The sequence below is a fragment of the Erigeron canadensis genome, chromosome 9 (genome assembly GCF_010389155.1).
Source record: "Erigeron canadensis isolate Cc75 chromosome 9, C_canadensis_v1, whole genome shotgun sequence".
NCBI lineage: Eukaryota > Viridiplantae > Streptophyta > Magnoliopsida > Asterales > Asteraceae > Erigeron > Erigeron canadensis.
Window position 1 is genome coordinate 29,658,390 of NC_057769.1, and position 19,465 is coordinate 29,677,854.

Sequence of the window (19,465 nt, forward strand, 5' to 3'; positions counted from 1 at the left end):
CTAACACATAACCAAGCTCCTTTGCCGTTCTTTGAGCCCAGTCTACCAAATCTATGTGTGTGTCAAACACCTGAAATATTTTATACACTTTTTTTAATACACTTTTTATACACTTTTAATTTTACTTTTTTATATACTTTTTTATAATTAGATTTTATATGCACTTTTTCATAATACATTTTTTTTAATACACTATTTTATATACTTTTTTATAATCCACTTTCTTATACACTTTTTTATAATACACTTTTTATACACTTTTTTATAATACACTTTTTTATACACTTTTTTTTAACAATTTTTCAATAGCTTTTGTTAATCTACATTTTTACGTACATTTTTTAATATGTTTTTATAAACAATTTTTTATCCGTAGTTTTAATAATTAGTTTTCTTACATACTTTTATAGCAACAAATCTAATGAATAATAACAAAATACAATTACTCACAAAATAACAACACAAAAAATGAAAAGGTTGGATTATATACATACCTCCTTGGTATAAAAAACATCGTGATCGTAATCAAATTCAGCACGGACATCTGGGGATTCAAATTCGTCATCAGGCTCTTCGTACACAAACTCGTCATTTACACTTTCCGGCGCATTTGGATTTAAGAAAATTTCCTCCAAGCAATCCATCTAAAATGAAAATGAGTTTGAATAAATGAAAATGAAAATGAAAATGAAGGGGCGACAGAAACATTTGTCACGGGGAATGAATGAGTTTGAATGAATGAAAATGAAAACGATCGAACTTTTAAAGGGTGAATTGTCACGGGGAAACAGAAACATTATACGGGCAAATAGTTAGATTCGAACCTACCACCCCTTTAGGAGTGACTGTCGCTCCTAAAGGGGTGGTAGGTTCGAATCGTACATAACATTTGTCGTATGTTGTCGCCCGTTGTCGTATCCTACTACCCCTTTAGGAGCGACAGTCGCTCCAAAAGGAGTGGTCGGATTACATATGAGGTGGTCAGCCTAGACGTCCCCTTTTTTATTGTATAGGTGATGATGCATGTTAGTTGATATGATTTGATGACTAGAGTACTGTAAACTACTCGTAGTAGTTTAGTGTTTTTTAGTCTTGTCCCATGAAGCCACGACTTAGGAATACTCAAATCAGTACAGTAGAAGGTAAGCTTGAATAGTAAATATGCCTTGACTATGCTATATACATAACATATTGTTAGTCTAAAAGAAAAACAACCATAAATATACATATATATATTCTTTTTAAATTAAACAAAAGGTGTAAACTTTCATCTTCTGTTCTTCATACTAGAGTTAATGTTCTAATTAGATTAGATCATTGTCATACCGCAGGTACGTAGATCAAGGAATAATTAGTGTCAATTAATTAATTCGCGATGCATAGTTAATTATAACATACCATTAAGATAAAGGAAAATTAAAAAAGCTAGCCAGATTTGGCAACGTCGCCTTATGTCCAATATGTCGTCGCCAAATACTTTCCGCAACAGTAAATCAACCCATTTTAATGCGACCGGATCCATATATATTGTTCTAAGTATTATAAACATCAACATCGTAAACAATGTTAAAATTCGTTGTATATGCATCTTGTACCATCACAGTAGTAATATCGCAATTCATAGGTTCATGGCTGAAAATACATGTGATCATAGCAATATTCGTGCACATGTGATCATGATAGGACCCTTAGAGGGGGTTAGGCTCCAAAGAAATAAGAGAGAAAGACACATAAACTTTTACCAATTTTCTTCTTGATAATTCATATGCAAACACTACAATTTATAGGAAACAAACAATAAGTAAACGTGGTCCTAAACTGATGCAGAAACTGATACTACGTGCCTAGGGTGGAGACATGGACTTGTACTCCTTTCTTAACTAAATGCATACAAGAAACGTGAGAAACTAACAAATGACATCATGGGAAACTAGACATCATGGGAACTAACTGCCACATGAGTGGTGGGTTTGTTGACAAAGTCAGCTGCAACAGATCATATCACATGGTTCGTATCAGATCAAGAATCCAAATCTCCACATAATTGTATAACGGATGATAATTTATGCCTCCACACAATTATAAACTTCAAAATTACACATAAGTTATTCAGAAAACAATCAAAAAACAATTTTCATGTAAAGAACAATCATCGGTTGGGCTTGATTTGAAAAGTTCTCAAAGATTCTCGTAAAAAAAAGTTCTCAAAGTAACTTTTCAACTGTAAATCCCCCTTATATATGTGGCTCCGAAATGAAATAAGATCCCAAGCCATGAGTTGGACCATAAATACATCGATCTCCTTTAAAAACATCAATAATTCAATGGGATATATGGATGGTGCGATTTTAGTCTCTGAATTAGTATACATATAGAGATTAAATGTAAATAATGGTTTTGGAGGCAAATTCGAAGTCTCAAAACAGAATTTTTAGTCCAGTACTAATGTCCTAAACTTTTAGTCTAAGTCCAATGTTGATCATTCTCTAATATATTTTTTTAAAAGATAGAAGGGATAGTTGGTTAACACTCTTAATTTTGGTGTGCCCATTTCAAGATCAAATCCTAGATGACCTAAAAATAATATAGCTAAAGTCCCCTCATCAAATCTATATTTGACAAGATTAGTGAAACCTTCATCAATACAGGAAAAAACAATAAGTGGAAAACTTATTAAGAGCCCAATGGTTTTTCTTTAGCCCAGTATTAGATAAATTGAATAAATTAGAATACGATGAGACATTTTTGAATATGTTATTGATCGAGTTGTTAATAAATATTACTATCTCTTTCTATATACCCGTACTATATATATATATATATATATATATATAGGTATTTTACCCCACGCGATGCGCAGCTAGCTAAAAAGATTATTTTATACATTAGTAAATAGCTATTCTATAGGTTTATTATGAAAAAATTGATTATGTTATAGTTCATGGTTAATTCATGTATCACTCTGGTCACCCTATGTTTTTTCGGACATGTCGATAGCACAGTCACTTAACCTACTATAGTGATTACACATCCCTTCTAAGAACATTTAACCCAAGATATTTATATATCATCAACAACACCATTTGTGTAGCCATAAATCGCGTAAAAATGTATTCACCTTATAGATTAACACTACAACAAATCAAACGTAAATCGCGTAATAATGTAGCATGTTATATATTCATCAAACGTAATAATATGTACAAAGTAAAAAACCAAACATGACAAAAATTTAGTCATATAAAATACATATAAATTTAGTCATATGAAATACACATAAATACAATACGAATAAGTAAAAAAAACCCAATAGATAAATAAGAGAAAATCATTATAGTTTTTGCTTTTTATTATATAGTAGACTTTGTTTTATGATTAGAATAACAACCAACTTTAGTTAAAGTTTTGGCGAAAGGAAAAAAAAAAGAAACAACAAAATTGATTGGTCATATATAATCTAATAATATATTCAAATAATTTCTAAAATTTGATATAGTCTTTAAAGTTGTATATATTTTAACAAATAATATTATTTTTGTCAAATATGTGTGCCAATTTAGTAGATGCATGGACGTTATTTTATTTTTTTAATATGAGTTTTGATATTATTTTTTTATCTTGTGTATATAATTATAATTAATATATTATATTATATTTAATAAAATAAAATAATTATTTTGAGAATAAATAAAGGTTATAAAATAAATATATTGTAAAAAATGTATGGAGATGCCACGTAGGATAAAATCCTATGTGGCAATATTTAAAATTAGCTTTAGATTGAAAGAAGGCTAGGATTCTTATTGTTTTAATATATATATATAGATATATATATATACTATTGCTCAGGCCCGTCCAATGGACGGGTATTCTTAAAATATATTAATCAAATATCACAACTTAATTAATACGGAAGCTAAAGAAAAAACATACGAAAATTAACTCCATATAAATATTGATTTCAGTTTACACCCTTTTTTCAACTTTAGTTAAATAAAAAATTTACAGATTGTTATATTCTAAAAGTGTAAACTATATAATTTGAAAATTACATACCAATTCATTAACAAATATCATCTCGAACGTTTTGATTTTCTTTGGGTTGTTCCACTCCGAAATAGTCCATACATGCACAACACGGAGTCGTTAATGATGGTTAACATGTTTTGGCTTAAGATCTTCAAGATTAATTAATGTGGTCATATTTTTTTTTCTTGAAAAAGAAGCCATAACGAACCTATAATGGACAACAAACTTAATTAAAAGAAATAATAATAGCAATAATATAAGAATTCAATGTTAAAAAATAATAATAATGATTAATTATGTGCAAAGTATATAAAAAGAAAAGCCTTCTTGTAGTTGATCGTAGCTTCTTTTTTTTTTTGTCATACGTGAGTTATATTATAGATTACCAATAAAACCGAAAAGTGTAAATTAATTATTTTAAAAATTGGGTAAAATTATAAATTGGTGATAAAAAATCAAAAAGTGTAAATTAATTATTTTAAGTGTAAAATTATGATGAAAAATCAAAAAGTATAATTAATTATTTTTAAATTGGGTTAAAGTGTAAATTGGTGATGAAAAATAAAAAAGTGTAAGTTAATTATTTTTAAATTAGGTTAAAGTGTAAATTGATAATGGGAAACCAAAAAGTGTAAATTAATCATTTTAGATTGGGGTTAAAGTGTAAATTCGTGATGGAATACCAAAAAGTGTAAATTAATTGAGATTAATATTAATAAACTAGACGATTAATAAGAATGGAGGATTAAGCTCTAAGAGGGGGATTATGGATGCCAAGTATACCCCCAACCACCTTCTTATAGATAGGGGCCAACAACTAATACTTAATATTTAATAAAATTATCAATTAATACTTTATACTTAATAGAAATAACAAAAATCAAGCTTAAAAGTGTCAATATTTAAAACATTAGTGTTACTACTTGCAAAAATTAGTGCTTCTTTCAAGTTTTGGCCAAAAAAAATAAATTAATAACGCTATAGCACCTTTTACCACTCCTTGGACCACTATAGCACTAATATCGGTAAAATAGCACCGCTAATAACGGGAACGCTATTTTGACCGCTATTTTACCTCAGGTCCGCTATCCGCTATAGCGCCACTATTAACTACACAGCTTCTGATAAACATATCCAAATATATGATTAATTTTCTTTAACTAAACATCACAAAGGTTAATAAATGATTTTCGTATAGCATTTGATAACTACAAAATTAGTTTCAAGCAACTCTAGATATTTCATCAACGGCAGGTTGGATAAATTGTCATAGGAAATGAATTAAATTCTGGGGTACTTGCACATTTAAAACATGTAACCCAATCATATTTACTCCACAAGCTCAAAATCAAATCCAAGGCTGCTTTTTTCCAGTAAACTATTTTCTCATCTGTGTGAAAAGCTCGGATGAAGGCCTTACTGTTCCTCCACTGCTACCAAATGTCGAGAACCCACTTCCTCCTTGACTGCTAAAACCTCCAAACCCCCCTACATGATTTAATGAGCAAACTAATTAGTGAAATGAAAAAAAAAAAGTTTAATAGGGTAAAGTAAAACACACACACTTTCTGTTCTGGTGTTTGGTTTCTATCATCTTTTTGAAGAATTATTTAAACAAGTTATATCTAAGCCTGGATCCAAGAAAATACGTCCTAAGTACTGCTTTAATTAGAAATTGACCCATTTATAGGTATAATCGATCGAAGTTATCAAGCGTCTATAAAAACAAGAGGTAAAAATATAGAGAAAATATAATTACCAGAAGCAGCTCCAGCAAATCCACCACCAACAACCGGAGCAGCACCAAATCCACCACCAGCGGCCGGAGCAGCACCAAATCCACCACCAGCGGCCGGAGCAGCACCAAATCCACCACCAGCAGCCGGAGCAGCACCAAATCCACCACCAGCGGCCGGAGCAGCACCAAATCCACCACCAGCGGCCGGAGCAGCACCAAATCCACCACCAGCGGCCGGAGCAGCACCGAACCCACCAACTGCCTGAATATTACCAAATCCACCAGTACCTGTAGCTGCTGCAGCAGCAAAACCACCACTACCTGTGGCTGCACTAGCGAAACCACCCCCACCTGTAGCTGCACTAGCAAAACCACCTCCGCCTGTGGCTGCAGCAGCAAAACCACCTCCACCACCTGCAGCTAAACCACCAAAGCCTCCACCTCCTGAGGCCAGATTAGCAAACCCACTACCACCAGAAGCAGCCGTGGCAAAACCACTAGAGGTTTGATTGCCACCAAAAGCACTGCCAAATGGACTTGGAGAAGCAACACTTCCAGGTAGACCAGCACCAAACTGTCTTGACTGTCCAAAAGAGCCAAGGACCGACCCTAGAGCCTGTTGGCCCGATCCAATCCGAGCTGGCTGTCCAAACCCTTGTCCACCACTACTCTGATTGTTGTTGCTCCCAAAACCACCAGCAAAAGCGCCAAAACTTGTCTGCTGAGGTGGCTGAGAAGGTTGCTGAGATTCAACAGTAAAGGATGCCGGTCTAAAAAGACCAACAGTTGGTGGAGAAGCACTAAAAGAAGTTATTGGCGTATTTGGTGTACTTGTTGGTAAGTCGCCAAATGGTGCCCCAAACGGATTCTGCTTGGGTGCAGATGCATTGCTTGACCCAAGCCCAAACCCACCAAAGTTCCCCAAGGTAAGTTGAGCAGTCTCGGGAGCTTCTTCATCCATCTCATCTTCCTGGGTGACCACAAGATCAGAACCATTAATCTGTCCCCCAACCCCATCCAATGGACTTGAGATAGATGGTGAGGATACAGAAAGTGAGACCGATGGTTCTTCTCGTTTAGAACTTGATAATAATGCAGGACTACTTGTAGAGGTTAAGTTAACTTGATTTCCAGAAAAAGAACTTGTTGACGGCTGACTCGAAGGTCCAGATGATACTGAGACCACGGGCATAGGAGGTGAAACTTGACCAGTAGACTTCTCATTAGCCTTCAAATCAAACTTGGGAGCTGAAACTACATCAGATTTATTACTTTCACTTGTATCGGGTTTCAAGATAGACAGCTCAGTTTTGGAAGTGTTTAAATCTATGTTCAATGTGGGTTTAATTAGAGAGGTGGTAGATGAGAATGAGGAAGAAGAAGGTGAAGGTCCAGATATTGGAGCATTCTTAGTAGTACCCAAGTTAAACCCAAAACCGGTGGAGGACTTGCCCAGTGACATATCAGATTCCGAAGATGAGACAGCGTCTTTAAACATGAAGGGTGAAGTTGTTTTAGTAACAGGAACAGTGAATGATGCAGAAGAAGACTGACTTTCTCTTGTAGAAGCTTCCAAAGAGAAGCTTTTTCCTGAAAAGGCAGTAGATGAAGTAGCACTTGACACTGCGGAAAATGGAGATTCTATACTCTTCTTGGACCAAATTGAGGAGCTTTCAGTCATGGTAGGCCTTTGATTTCCATCAGCCTTTTTACCACTGGATTCTAAATATTCGATCGGTTTCTTCTGGAATATATTTGTTGTAATGTTTGATGAAGGTTCCCGAAGATCTTGGGATTGTTTATCAGATTTTGAGTCATTAACTACCACAGGCTCAGGCTTTAAGGTGAATGTAAAGCGGTTTCTTGGTTTTTCAGCAGTTGAATCGTGGTAGTCTCTTGCAGCATCTTGAGTTACAGTTGGCATTGACTGGGAACCAGAGCCAAATGAATCTGAACGGTTACCACCCCAGAGTGAACTTGACTGTCCCTCAGAATGTTGTTTTAGCTGTAGATCTTGGCTGCCTGCAGAACATCGTATGAGAACAGAAACCATCAATATAAAATTTGGGAAGCTAAATAATAGAGGTGACCCTTTGACCCATTTAGTAATGAATGAGTTGGATAAGCTTGAGTTGTGTTTTACCTTCAAATATAAAAAAGGAAAAAAAACTCAATTGATGAATGGGTGATCATTTTTCAAATGTATAGCTTATCATTGTAATTTTAATTCATTTTTTTCAGATATGTATATTGCTACAGTAAATTCGTAACCACGGTGCTTCTGCTATCATAATTAACAACTAACTTTTTATGAAAAAATGTTATAAGATGAACAAAAAAAGTGTTGGTTGGTCAAACAATCTCACCAACTATCACACTTTCAATTGTATCCAAAGAAGTCTTACCTCTGATTTGAGACATATTTGAAGTAATTTGTGGAATATCATGAGAAACCCCTGGACGCTCAAACAACCGATGACCAACTTTCTGCTTACTTTGGTGTACTGTGAACGGTACAGATAATCTGGCTGGACTCGGCTGATGGTCCTCTTTCAAAAACATCCTTTTTACAGTTGTTTTTGGAGGCACATTGGTAGCCCAGTTCTGCAATGAAGTTAAACAGATTAATCAACGTTTTAATAAATGTTGCTGTGAATTAACAGAAATTTCCACACAAAAAAAAAACTACCTTATCAAGTGAGTCCCTGCGCCTTCTTGCAGTTTCTGGTTCAAAACTCTTTACAGCACCTTGTGGACTTTTATTCAGACGTGTGTTAGCAGCAGCTGCACTGGAAGATATTGAAAGGCTACTTTTAGGTGCTTTTTCTTGACCCGGAGAGCTGAAAGTGGTATCATCATAAGAGATTCCAATTGTGTCAAACAACTCCTTTTTGATATTTTGTTTCTTCACAGGTTCTGTCTCTATACTAAGCACGGCCATTTGCTTATAAAGACATTCAGAAAGTTTCTCAGCAGCTGTTAATTGTGCGTTCATTGTGTTGTGTAGGCTATGCAGGGACTGAATGTGCCTGCAAAATGACAATACTTCTAACTAACCCACAATCTATGAAGAAACTGGATATGAAAAAGGCCTAAAAGATCATACCTTGATGGGCCATGTTTACTAGAGAAAGATTTGCGATGCGTGTGGACATCACCTTTATCACCAAATCTTTGAAGATCAAGGGTGTTTAGATGCCTTTCAAGTTCTATTAGCTGGTTGGTCAAATTCTGGCAAACAATAACTGTTAATATGAGATAATGCCATCAAACATAAAAAAAACAACATATAAAAAAACAACAGATACCTGATTTATCTCCAATATATGTCTACGCTTCATATCCAGTTCAGAGCTCAGCTTCTGACGATTCCAGATATCCAAATATTGACTATCTGTAGCCTGCTTCACAATTGCTTCCATATATATTTTCCTCGTCAGCACTACAAACAAGTAAATTTGCAGATCAATGGAACATTAGATCTGATAATAGCTAGTAATTACATGTTGACTATATTCTTTCAAGATGTAGCCAAACTAGATAGTAAATTGACATTCAACTTAATACTCAGATACACATTCCAAATTACAGAATCTAAATTGAATACCTTGAACTGTCTTGTCAAGAAGAAGTTGAACCTCTTCAATCCCTCGGTTCATTGAGTCCTACAAGGTCCGCATTCAGAATAGAAAAAACAAATGCAATAGGAGTTCAATATTACATTGTCAACATACACCATGTATGTATTGGGTTTTGGTTCTCTACCTTCATTAGTGAAAAAGTAGGAAAACGAATGACATATTACAGATTTGTAGCACCAAGCAAATATAAATATATTATGAAAACTGACGGACAAGACATGAGCACGATAAATATGATGGAACTCACTGTCCACTTTTGGCATCTATCTGAAAGTAGCCAGATGCCTTCTTCTAGTTCTGCAACAAATGGTTTGTGGGCAGCAACAGATGAATCATAGAAACCACCTGGTTCTTCGATAGAATATAACAGAGCATCTAGTTCTTTCGCCATCTCTTCGACCTGAATAAAGTAGAGACTTAAATGCTAAACAAAATATTTCAACGATTTAATAAACTAGAGTGCTTTATAGTCTAGAGGCGCCAACGGTAAACAGTCTCTGTGTTATACAAAGATAAGACTCCAAGCTGAAGAAAAAAGATAATATACATATATGGACACGGTAAAAATCTAAAGACTCGATAAACCAAACCCTATCTCTTTGTCAAACTCAAACTAATGGTAACTAATATGACTCATGCAAAACCCACAAACCAACTAACGTACAACTATCTTTAGAACACATCATTGGTATATGGAAATGTCATTTGTAAAGAAAAAAAATATAAAAGTTCAGTTAGCACATATTCCAGCACCTGATTGGAAAACGGATAATAAACACAAAGAACCAACAGAAGATCAATAGCAGGTGCTTATGTAAAACAAACACATATAGAAAAGCATACATAAATACCAACTGAAAGCCAATCATAAAAAGTAGAAGAGTATTTACACTGCGTTGTTCAGATAGATTTCTCTCTAAATTAAAAGGCCTTGATGGGGTTTGACTTCTAGGATCTCTCTTGTTAGAAAACTTGATATCAGAATATTTTCCCACACTCGCTTGTGAGTTAGAAACAGCCAATGATTTCGTAACAGCGACTCCTGTTGAAGCTTCCTGGGGAATCAATTTGCTCAAGGTTGGTGAACCAGAACTCATTTTGGGAAAGGAAAACTTCTGAAGACCAGAAGAGATATGGGTGGTACCCACACTGCTATCCGGTCGATTTTCTTGAACAGCAGCATTAGGTGATTGTAAAGGCTTCACGTCAAAAGTATTAGAGGAAAATATGCCTCCACTAGAAAATGATCCTAATGAAGAGGACGATTGTGCCCCGAAAACATTTGTAGAAAAGGTTGATCCACTGCTTGAGAGGCTTCCAGATAAACCATGCAAACCAAATGATGATTTATTACCTGATAACTCTGTAGAAACTCCAGAAAGTAATTTGTTTGATTTATCACTCGCAGATTTTGATACAGCATCAGAACTGGGTTTAACTGCAGCTCCTACTTGATTTACAGGAAATACAGGCTCGAATGCTTTAAAAGATGCCTTCCCTTCATCTCTACTATCTATTGGATTTAGAACAGGAACATCTGGCTGTGTACCAACTTTAGATAGTGGTGAAAATACTTTCTCAAACGGTTCAATGCCATGGACTTTCTGAGTTTGTAATGCATGAAGATCCTGATCCCCATTTTGCTTCTTATCATTCACAATATTCATCACCGGATGCTTCGACGTCAGGGAAGGTGAGTCTTCTTCATCAGATACCGAATCTAAATCCTCTGGCAAAACTGAAGGACCTGTGGCACTTCATAAAAACTTGCATGTCAAGCAATTTAGGGGTGGTGATTGTGACCCAATTATTGATATATCGGTCAATTTGGGTTGTATTTTATCTCAAATGGATCAAAACAAATGAATAACAAAGGAAGAATGGTCAGCTGGGTCAAGCATGTCAAACAGATTGAAACTCATCCAGCGTCTTATTCAAATACACACATCGTTAATAATTTTCTTTAAAAAGTTACATTATTAATTCAACATAATTGCTTTTTACTCAGCATTAACACATTAATTCTGCAAAAAGTTGTTACTGGTTCAACCCGACCCAACACGAATGAATAGACAATATAACAGAAAACCACCCATTTTAACCAGTCACCAAGCCACACACCTGCCCATCTTACCATACCACCACGTATCTTCTGGTTAAATTACAAACCAATCAAGCCAGTTAGATAGTTATAATAAGATGTTCGGAAGTACCTAGCAAAATGGAACATAAAAAGTTTCCCATCAACAGTGAGGCAGAGAAGAATACAGCAAGAAGAAACTTCAGTATCTATGTCCCCACAAACTAGCTTAACTGTCTCATCCTTGTAAGCTTTATTAACGGCAAGCCCCAGGATCAGATTCTCATCACTGTTATCTGATAGAAAAAGCAACATCCATGAGGAACATTGGTAAAATAGAATAAATCAAAAGTCCAAGACTATTAGCAGATGCCTATGTTACCTTGTAGATTAATAGTCGGGTACCACGTATCAATTTCAAAATCTATCGCTTCAACTCCATTCTCCTTATCTGGCAACCAAGCAAATAACACAATGTGTTGACTGGTGTTCTTCTTATTAGCAACAAACGCAACCTCACTGTGTATAATACAAAAAGAGCATGTGATTAGCACATGCGGTGTAGAAGATCATGCAAGATATTGCATATAATGATGAAATTTTTGGACATGACTGGCTACTAAAGCACAACAGTGTCTAGGCCAAACTCATAGTTAAAGAGTATGGGATGGCTATTTTACTGCCCCATAGAAGAGGATAGCAAGCCATCTGCCACACAGATCAGAGCCAACATAAAATTAGAAGGATTTTTAAATCATCAAGTAATCTCAATACAAAACTAACAAGATTATCACCAAAAACATCATTTATACTAAAGAGCAAAAAAACATACAATTCTTTCAAGTAACTCACGAACGTATAGGGTCCACTTCCTGATGGAACATCGTCATCATTTATAGCAAGGAACACATCTCTAAAGGCCACCGCCACTGGACTAGAAGAGGGCTATAAAAAAAATTTTAAAAAAAAAACACTTTCAATAACAAAAGCTTAATATGATTAAACTCTAATAAACCCAAATGATAGTTTATGAATTATGGATGTAACAGAAAGTGTAAAACTCAAATAAAAAAATATACGTGAAAAGGGAAAAACACTCTCAAGACATTGATCTATATCAAAAAGATACTAATGTGTATACTTACCTTAGTGATTTTTCCGTCTTTGACACTGATGAGCTGAAGTAGGTAATTCTCCTCCTTCCCATCGGCAGTCAGACAATAGTATCCCAGCATAATGCAATCTGGGCGAACCCACCTGACGGAATCCACTGTATAAAATCACAAAGACACATCAGGTTACATCTAAACTAGTAAACAAAAACTCTCTCTCTCTCTCTCTCTCTCTCTCTCACACACACACACAAACACACATCCGTAAAAATAGAATAATTATAAAACAAATAGGATACAAACATTCATCCAAGACACACTATAATAAAAAGAGACCAGACCTCATAAGGTTTACTTTTAACGAAAATTGCAACTACACAAGTGTTAAGTAATCCACCTTACAGCAGTGATCCTATACTAGGTAATAATAATAAAGCTAGCATCTTACTTCGGTAGATAAAGTTTAAAAATGCGTAAGTTAAGGATAAAATTCGCAGCTTTATTATCATATCTGTAATATAAGATAACACTACTGTAAATCTAAAGCAGCTGCTAGAAATAATCCTTCCTAGATACTGACAGGATCCACATACAAGATACTGACCCAAGATTATAAGTAATTGCAAAGCTGGCTTAAAAGCTTCAAGTGCTTAAACTAGCATCTAAATAACTTGCACAGTTATCACAGGCTTTATCCTAATAGCAGTAATGAAGTCCCAAGGTTGTGAGTTTGAAGTTTGAACATCTATAGGGACATTGTTGTGCACTTCAATTTATTTCAGCAGAAGATGATTAATCAAGTAAAAGAAATCCTCTTAAATAGAGATCAAAAAAGAGAAGTCATTTCAAGCCCAGTACAATATATATTTTGAGACTGATGCACTAATAAGCTGATAAGTGATCTTAGACAACTGTGACAAAACCATGATTAAAACAAACAAATATGGAAAGTTATACCCAAGCAGACTACATGCAGGCTAGTTTACCAAGTTGAACAAACTCCAAATGGAAATTTGAGAAGGTAAAACACCTTTTACAGCACAATCTGGATCATCATCAATCAACGAATCGAACAGCAACTTTATCCGCAACTTTTCTTCAAATTTTGATGATAGAATGCTTAGATGGCCATTTTTTGCAACAGCAAGAAATTTCCCATTCATGCTCCAGCAAACTAGACAAGAAAAAACCCACCATGAAGTGCGATAGTGTGAGTTTACTCTTTCCCATAGTATCCATACCTCAACTTTTCATAATAGAAGAGAGATTCATTTAACTTCACTTAATTTATCTACTTATCAATAAAACACTTTTAGCGGCATGATTATTCAAGTTATGAACCAATCCAGGAAAACTTAAGATATCAAGAATACTTAAATTACCAGCATCAACCATGTTCATAAGATTACTAAGATCATCTTGGCCAGCTCCATGGTGTAAACTGCCATCCCTTGTAAAAACAACATACTGGTCCACCAAGTGTGGACTCCACTGCATGTCCTTGATGGTACTTGAGCCATTGAGTGATTTGGAGAAAGACGGTTCACAATCCTAAATAACAAAAAAGCAGTCATTCAAAAAAAGCATCATAAAATCACAAAGCATTAACAGTTTTTAAACAAAAAAATTGTAAGTCGCACTACACGATGACACTATATATTCTAAGCATAGATCCTAAATTTATCACTTTTTGTCAACAAAGTATCCAAATCTAATTAATGTACCAATCACCAAGAACCATTAAATGGCTAGAAAAGGTCAACACCAACTTTAATAGTTACACAGTTGGTTAAAAAGCAGCACAAACCTTATTAAGAAGACCACCAACAGTGAAAAAATAAAGATTTAAGCCAACACATGCAGCAAGCATAGAAGAATCCGCAGATAACGCCAACAAGGAAACCTTTCCAAGAGAAACGTCCACGACACTCAGCGCCTGAATACAAGAAGTGGTACCACCCTTTTTCAACTCTTCCATAACATCTTTAATCCTAGCAACACAAAACCCTACAGCAACCAAGTAAAACCATATTACACAAAACCATTAACAGTTTCTGATAATATGTTCCTAAACCATTGGATAATTGTAAGGAATTTGATTGCTTTCTTCCAGCCTGGCAACTTTCTAACTGAAATTTAAATATGCATTTTGATATTGATTCGACACCTACAGATCATTAACTTCTTAATTTGTAGTACCAAAGGGTATTTAAAGACTGTGGGTTCAAGTCTCATTGAAGACAATTGATGTGAATATTAAGTGGTCATAGGCGTAGATCTACGTGTTTAAAGAAAAAAATTTATCAATATGTTGTTCATATTAATATATTATAATACCAAAATAAAATTTACTAAAGTGTATCAGAATCAAATCTTCTGAAATCCAAATTGATTCTTTTGACCACAAGAACCTAAATGTTTCAGTTTTCTTCCTTAGGACCAAGAACATAACAATTGCCATTACCCTCGCACATCAAAAAACATGACAGAAACAGAAATGCAAGATGTTTCATTTTTCTTCCTTAGGACCAAAGACATAACAATTGCCATTATCCTCACACATCAAAAAACATGACAGTAAAACAGAAATGCAACAGTATCTCCACATCACATATCCGTAGCAAAGGGTGTCCCACATTGCTCCAAAGTGAGTCCAACGCCACTTTAAACTTCAAAAAATTTAACGTTTATATGAGATGTTTATATGAACAAATCTTAACTATTTACACTCCTTAACTACGGGCAATATGTATGCAATATTAATCCTATTAATTATAATATGTTAATTGTTTATCTCATATTAGTTTGTAGCTTTAACTTTAGCTCTACAATTAAAAATATATCATCTCTACTATTACAAAGAAACTTTGCCAACCTCTTAAAACCTAAACCTCAACAGCCAAACACCCATCCTTTCTCAAAAATCCCTGCTCTCCGAATTTGTCCCTAACATTTTTAAAATCCCTCAACTTTTTCCCCAAATGGTATCTTCTGTACAGGAGCTAAACACTTGCTCATGAACTTCCTTATCTAAATTCTCAGTTACTCCCCTGAGTAAAGTAACTAAGCAGTAGCTTGTATGCATATATAATGACTTCTAAGTTGAATAAATAGGGCAAACGGATGAAATTTTCCCTTTTCAGTTTATCCGGTGAAGGCGAGCCTTTATGACTAAGATATAAACAGCCTAAACGGGGTATCGCATGACTGTTTCCGAACCTATCCCGGCCACCTCCAAGATCGGGATTCAAATCCGAGACCTCTTGTAAAGACGTCTCGGATGTTGTAATATTGATCTCACCACTTTCACCGAAAACCCTTTCACACTCTCCAACACACACACGGACACACCTCTACTGTCTACAATCTAAACCATTGCATTATAACAGTGTTATCGATGCATACTGTCAATACACATCTAGTGCATGGTAATTATAGGTATTGAATTATGATATCAGCTATACACTTTTGTTAAATACCATTAGTATAGCAACCCAACCCGTACCAATCTCATTAGAAATCCGGAGTCTAACTTTTGCAAAGAATGACCCAGTCACGGTCCATGAAGTGGAAATCAGACACCGTCAGAATTCTCAGATGTTGTATTAGTAACCCCACCATTTTCACCAACTTAAATTTAGAAACCCTTTGAGCCCTCCACCCAACATAAACATACATCTCTACTCCCTACAATCTCAGCCACCACCTAAGTCCACTGTTACCATCTAGTGTATGGTAACTATATATTTATGTTAGATATGGTTAGCATACCAGTTAACCCGTACCAATGTTCATATAACTGATTCTGACCACCCATGAAACAAAAGTCCCAAAATCACTCAAGCCGCTCGATTGTTGACACATCTACTACAATACTAACTTTTAGGCACGGAAAGCCACAAAATCAGGTCAGTAGCACATTGTCCGCAGTGTGCAATCACACATATTTAACTAGAACTCACCATAATCTAGTTCCATATAAACAACCCTAATGCATCATAAACCTACTATTGTTTAACATATGGCGTAAACGTCGTTTTTCTCCTTGAACTAAACATTTAAAAGCTATAACAACCATTCCATTCCAACACTATGATATCTTATATATACATCATTGTACAATATAACAATAATTACAAACCCTAACTAACCATTGAATAAAATAAAAACTGAAATAAAATTGATTCTGACCAGATGAATGAGCAACAAAGATGACTCCGAATCGTTCCGAAACCGCCAACGGGCAAGACGGAAGGCTTTCGATGTCGAATTTGAAATCGGCATCGGAATCGATAGAAATTCCATCGCCGATTTTGGAAAAACGATAGTTTTTGGACTGAGCCTGTTCTCCTTCGATTTCTTCTTCAACTTTGATTATATTTTTACAGTCGGATTCTGTCATTTGACGATAGTGATTTGTAAATTACAAGTATTTTTGGATATTTTGAAACCCTAGAAACTGAAATTGGGTTAAAAAGGGCTTTTTTTTGGGCGGGAATATATATATATATATATTTATTTATAGGTAAATAAATGAAAAACCTAGAGGAGGTTTTGTAGTGCGTGCGGAATGAGTGAAATGGAAGTGACACTGCGTGGGAAATAAGCAGAGTACCACCAGCTTCAGGCCCGCTAAGGAAATTTATAATTTTGATTTCCTATATTAAATTATGGAAAAATGATCCGTACTGGAGACTTTACCTAAGCTTAGGTATTGCCACATTAAAAAAAATTACATATTAAACCTTTGAATTTAATAAACATACACAACCCCTGAATTTTACATAAACTCCCCCTGAATTTTACATAATCACCCCCTGCTTTACCTAAGATAGGTACTGCATGTTTTACCTAACTTTTTCCCTTAAATTATTAATTACTTTACTTACGCGGAGTAATTATTTTTTCGGGTTCAAATTATTCAATATTATATTTGTGGGATGCGGTAATAATGGTGGTGTTACCGATTGGTAATGGTGATGTTATTTACGTAGTGGAAGATCTTGTCATGTGTAATGTAGGTCAGCGCACAGGGCCCCGGGTTTAAGGTGGGCCTATAATTTTTAAGGAGGACCCCCAATTTTTAAAAATTCTTAGTTTTATATTAAAACACCACATTAATACTAGTCTTAATACCTGTGACATCCGTCACCAAAATCAATTATTTTATAATAGTTTCTAACTTGTATACCTAATTTCTTGACTAATTAATGTGCCTACATAGTATAACAAGAGTGGAGATGTTGTGATTATTCCAATATGTGACTTTTATCACTTGGATTTCGATAGTTTAGGATTTAGACATTTGATCTTTCTAAACATAGATGACTATAACTAATCCCGTAATATTTAGACGCGTAGTTGTTAGTCATATTCATTTTTAGCAGTAACACTACTCGTTGGCTATTCGGAGTTATAAGCTGACAATTTATGAGTTAGTTAAGTTGTAATGAAAGTCCATAACAATCTACTTGTTAGTTATCAGTTCAGTCAAGAGGGATGACCATCCCATCATCACAATCCTAAATAATCTAAGATAATGGTAGTAGTAACATCATTAAATAGCCTGGAATATAAGTGACGAACTATGTTACAATAATAATAACAATAAAAATAACTACATTAAACAAATCTATGGAACAATCAAGTCTTCTTATGAAATACAAATTAAACTATATAACAAGTGGGAATACAACTAAAAGGTCGGCCAGAAGCAAGGGATTTAGAATCCCATATTAACTCAATTTATAATAATAAGGGTTATTTACTAAAATGGTATCTGGACTATCCGGCATATTACTGATTTCATACCTATAACTTTAAAATTACTCTTATCATACCCCAACTTATCAATTTTCCACTCGGATGATACCTGACTTGACGGGCGTCTGTTTAGCCGTTAAATTGGGGTATGACTACCGTAAATTTTAAAGTTTAGGTATGAAACCAGTAATATGGTGGATAGTCCAGATATCATTTATGTAATTAACCATTATTATTATTATTATTATTATTATTATTATTTTATTATTATTATTTTTATTATTATGGTTGTTGTTGTTGTTTTTTTAATTACACAAAGTACATTGGTATATTTTTGTAAATATTTGTATTTATTTTATAAAAAAAACTTTATTTTTATAAAAAAATTATTGTAAATATTTATTTTTTTATTAAAAACTATTAATATATCAAATACTATTATTTATAAAAAAAAATTTAATAAAATAATATTTTATTTTATAAAAGATCATTTTTAGTACAAAGTTTTTATTTTTATAAAAAAAATTTCAATTTTTTTTTAAAGGGGTAAACCGGAAAAAAATATCATAATTTCTTGTATTGCATTAGTACATGTACAACTACTATGTAATTAATGTACTGTTTCCGATTTACTTATTTTTTTATATAAAAAATAAATAAATGTGAAATAAATAAAATCATCATGAATCTATAGTTTGATAGATTAATAGTTTTTAATAAAAAATAAATATTTAGAATAGTTTTTTTATAAAAATAAAGTATTCTTTTATAAAATAAAAGTAAATATTTACCAAAAATATCAATGCACTTTTTAAAATTATTTATTCCTAAATAATACTTTGTGTAATTAAAAAAAAAAACAACAACAACCATGATAATAATAATAATAATAATAATAATAGTAATAATAATAATAGTAAAAACATCACTTCCATTAGAAATTAATAGGATTTACAAGAAATTATAATAATAATAATAATAATAATAATAATAATAATAATAATAATAATAATAATAATAATAATAATAATAATGATAATGATAATAATAATAATAATGGTTAATTACATAAATGACACATGGACTATCCACTATATTACTG

At 33.8% G+C, this 19,465-nt stretch overlaps 1 protein-coding gene across 3 annotated transcripts; it reads right to left on the reverse strand.

Moving 5' to 3' along the window:
- Positions 1 to 5,148: 5,148 nt before the first annotated feature.
- On the reverse strand, positions 5,149 to 17,052 carry LOC122581320 (nuclear pore complex protein NUP214). Of its 3 annotated transcripts, none has more exons than XM_043753532.1 (18): positions 16,792 to 17,052; positions 14,408 to 14,607; positions 13,983 to 14,151; positions 13,631 to 13,774; positions 12,634 to 12,758; positions 12,321 to 12,433; positions 11,871 to 12,007; positions 11,622 to 11,784; positions 10,299 to 11,163; positions 9,656 to 9,808; positions 9,375 to 9,432; positions 9,076 to 9,209; positions 8,874 to 8,998; positions 8,457 to 8,796; positions 8,173 to 8,371; positions 6,014 to 7,789; positions 5,789 to 5,983; positions 5,149 to 5,517 (listed from the first exon to the last, which is right to left on the reverse strand). In XM_043753532.1, exons 1-18 carry the CDS (start codon positions 17,000 to 17,002, stop codon positions 5,408 to 5,410), a joined length of 5,217 nt encoding a protein of 1,738 aa, XP_043609467.1. In that variant the 5' UTR covers positions 17,003 to 17,052; the 3' UTR covers positions 5,149 to 5,407. The 3 variants fall into 3 exon arrangements, with proteins under 3 accessions (XP_043609467.1, XP_043609468.1, XP_043609465.1); XM_043753533.1 differs by having other exon boundaries at positions 5,789 to 7,789; positions 10,299 to 10,463; positions 10,557 to 11,163; positions 16,792 to 17,051; XM_043753530.1 differs by having other exon boundaries at positions 5,789 to 7,789.
- Positions 17,053 to 19,465: the final 2,413 nt, after the last annotated feature.

What these genes read in the sequence shown, in the direction of transcription:
- LOC122581320 (XM_043753530.1), bottom strand. Translation starts at nt 17,002, where the DNA reads ATGACAGAATCCGACTGTAAAAATATAATCAAAGTTGAAGAAGAAATC. An exon ending in TATGAACATGGTTGATGCTG is followed by an intron (nt 13,775 to 13,982) that starts GTAATTTAAGTA and finishes TTTCTTGTCTAG; the next exon opens with TTTGCTGGAGCATGAATGGG. An exon ending in ATAGATGCCAAAAGTGGACA is followed by an intron (nt 9,433 to 9,655) that starts GTGAGTTCCATC and finishes CGGACCTTGTAG; the next exon opens with GACTCAATGAACCGAGGGAT.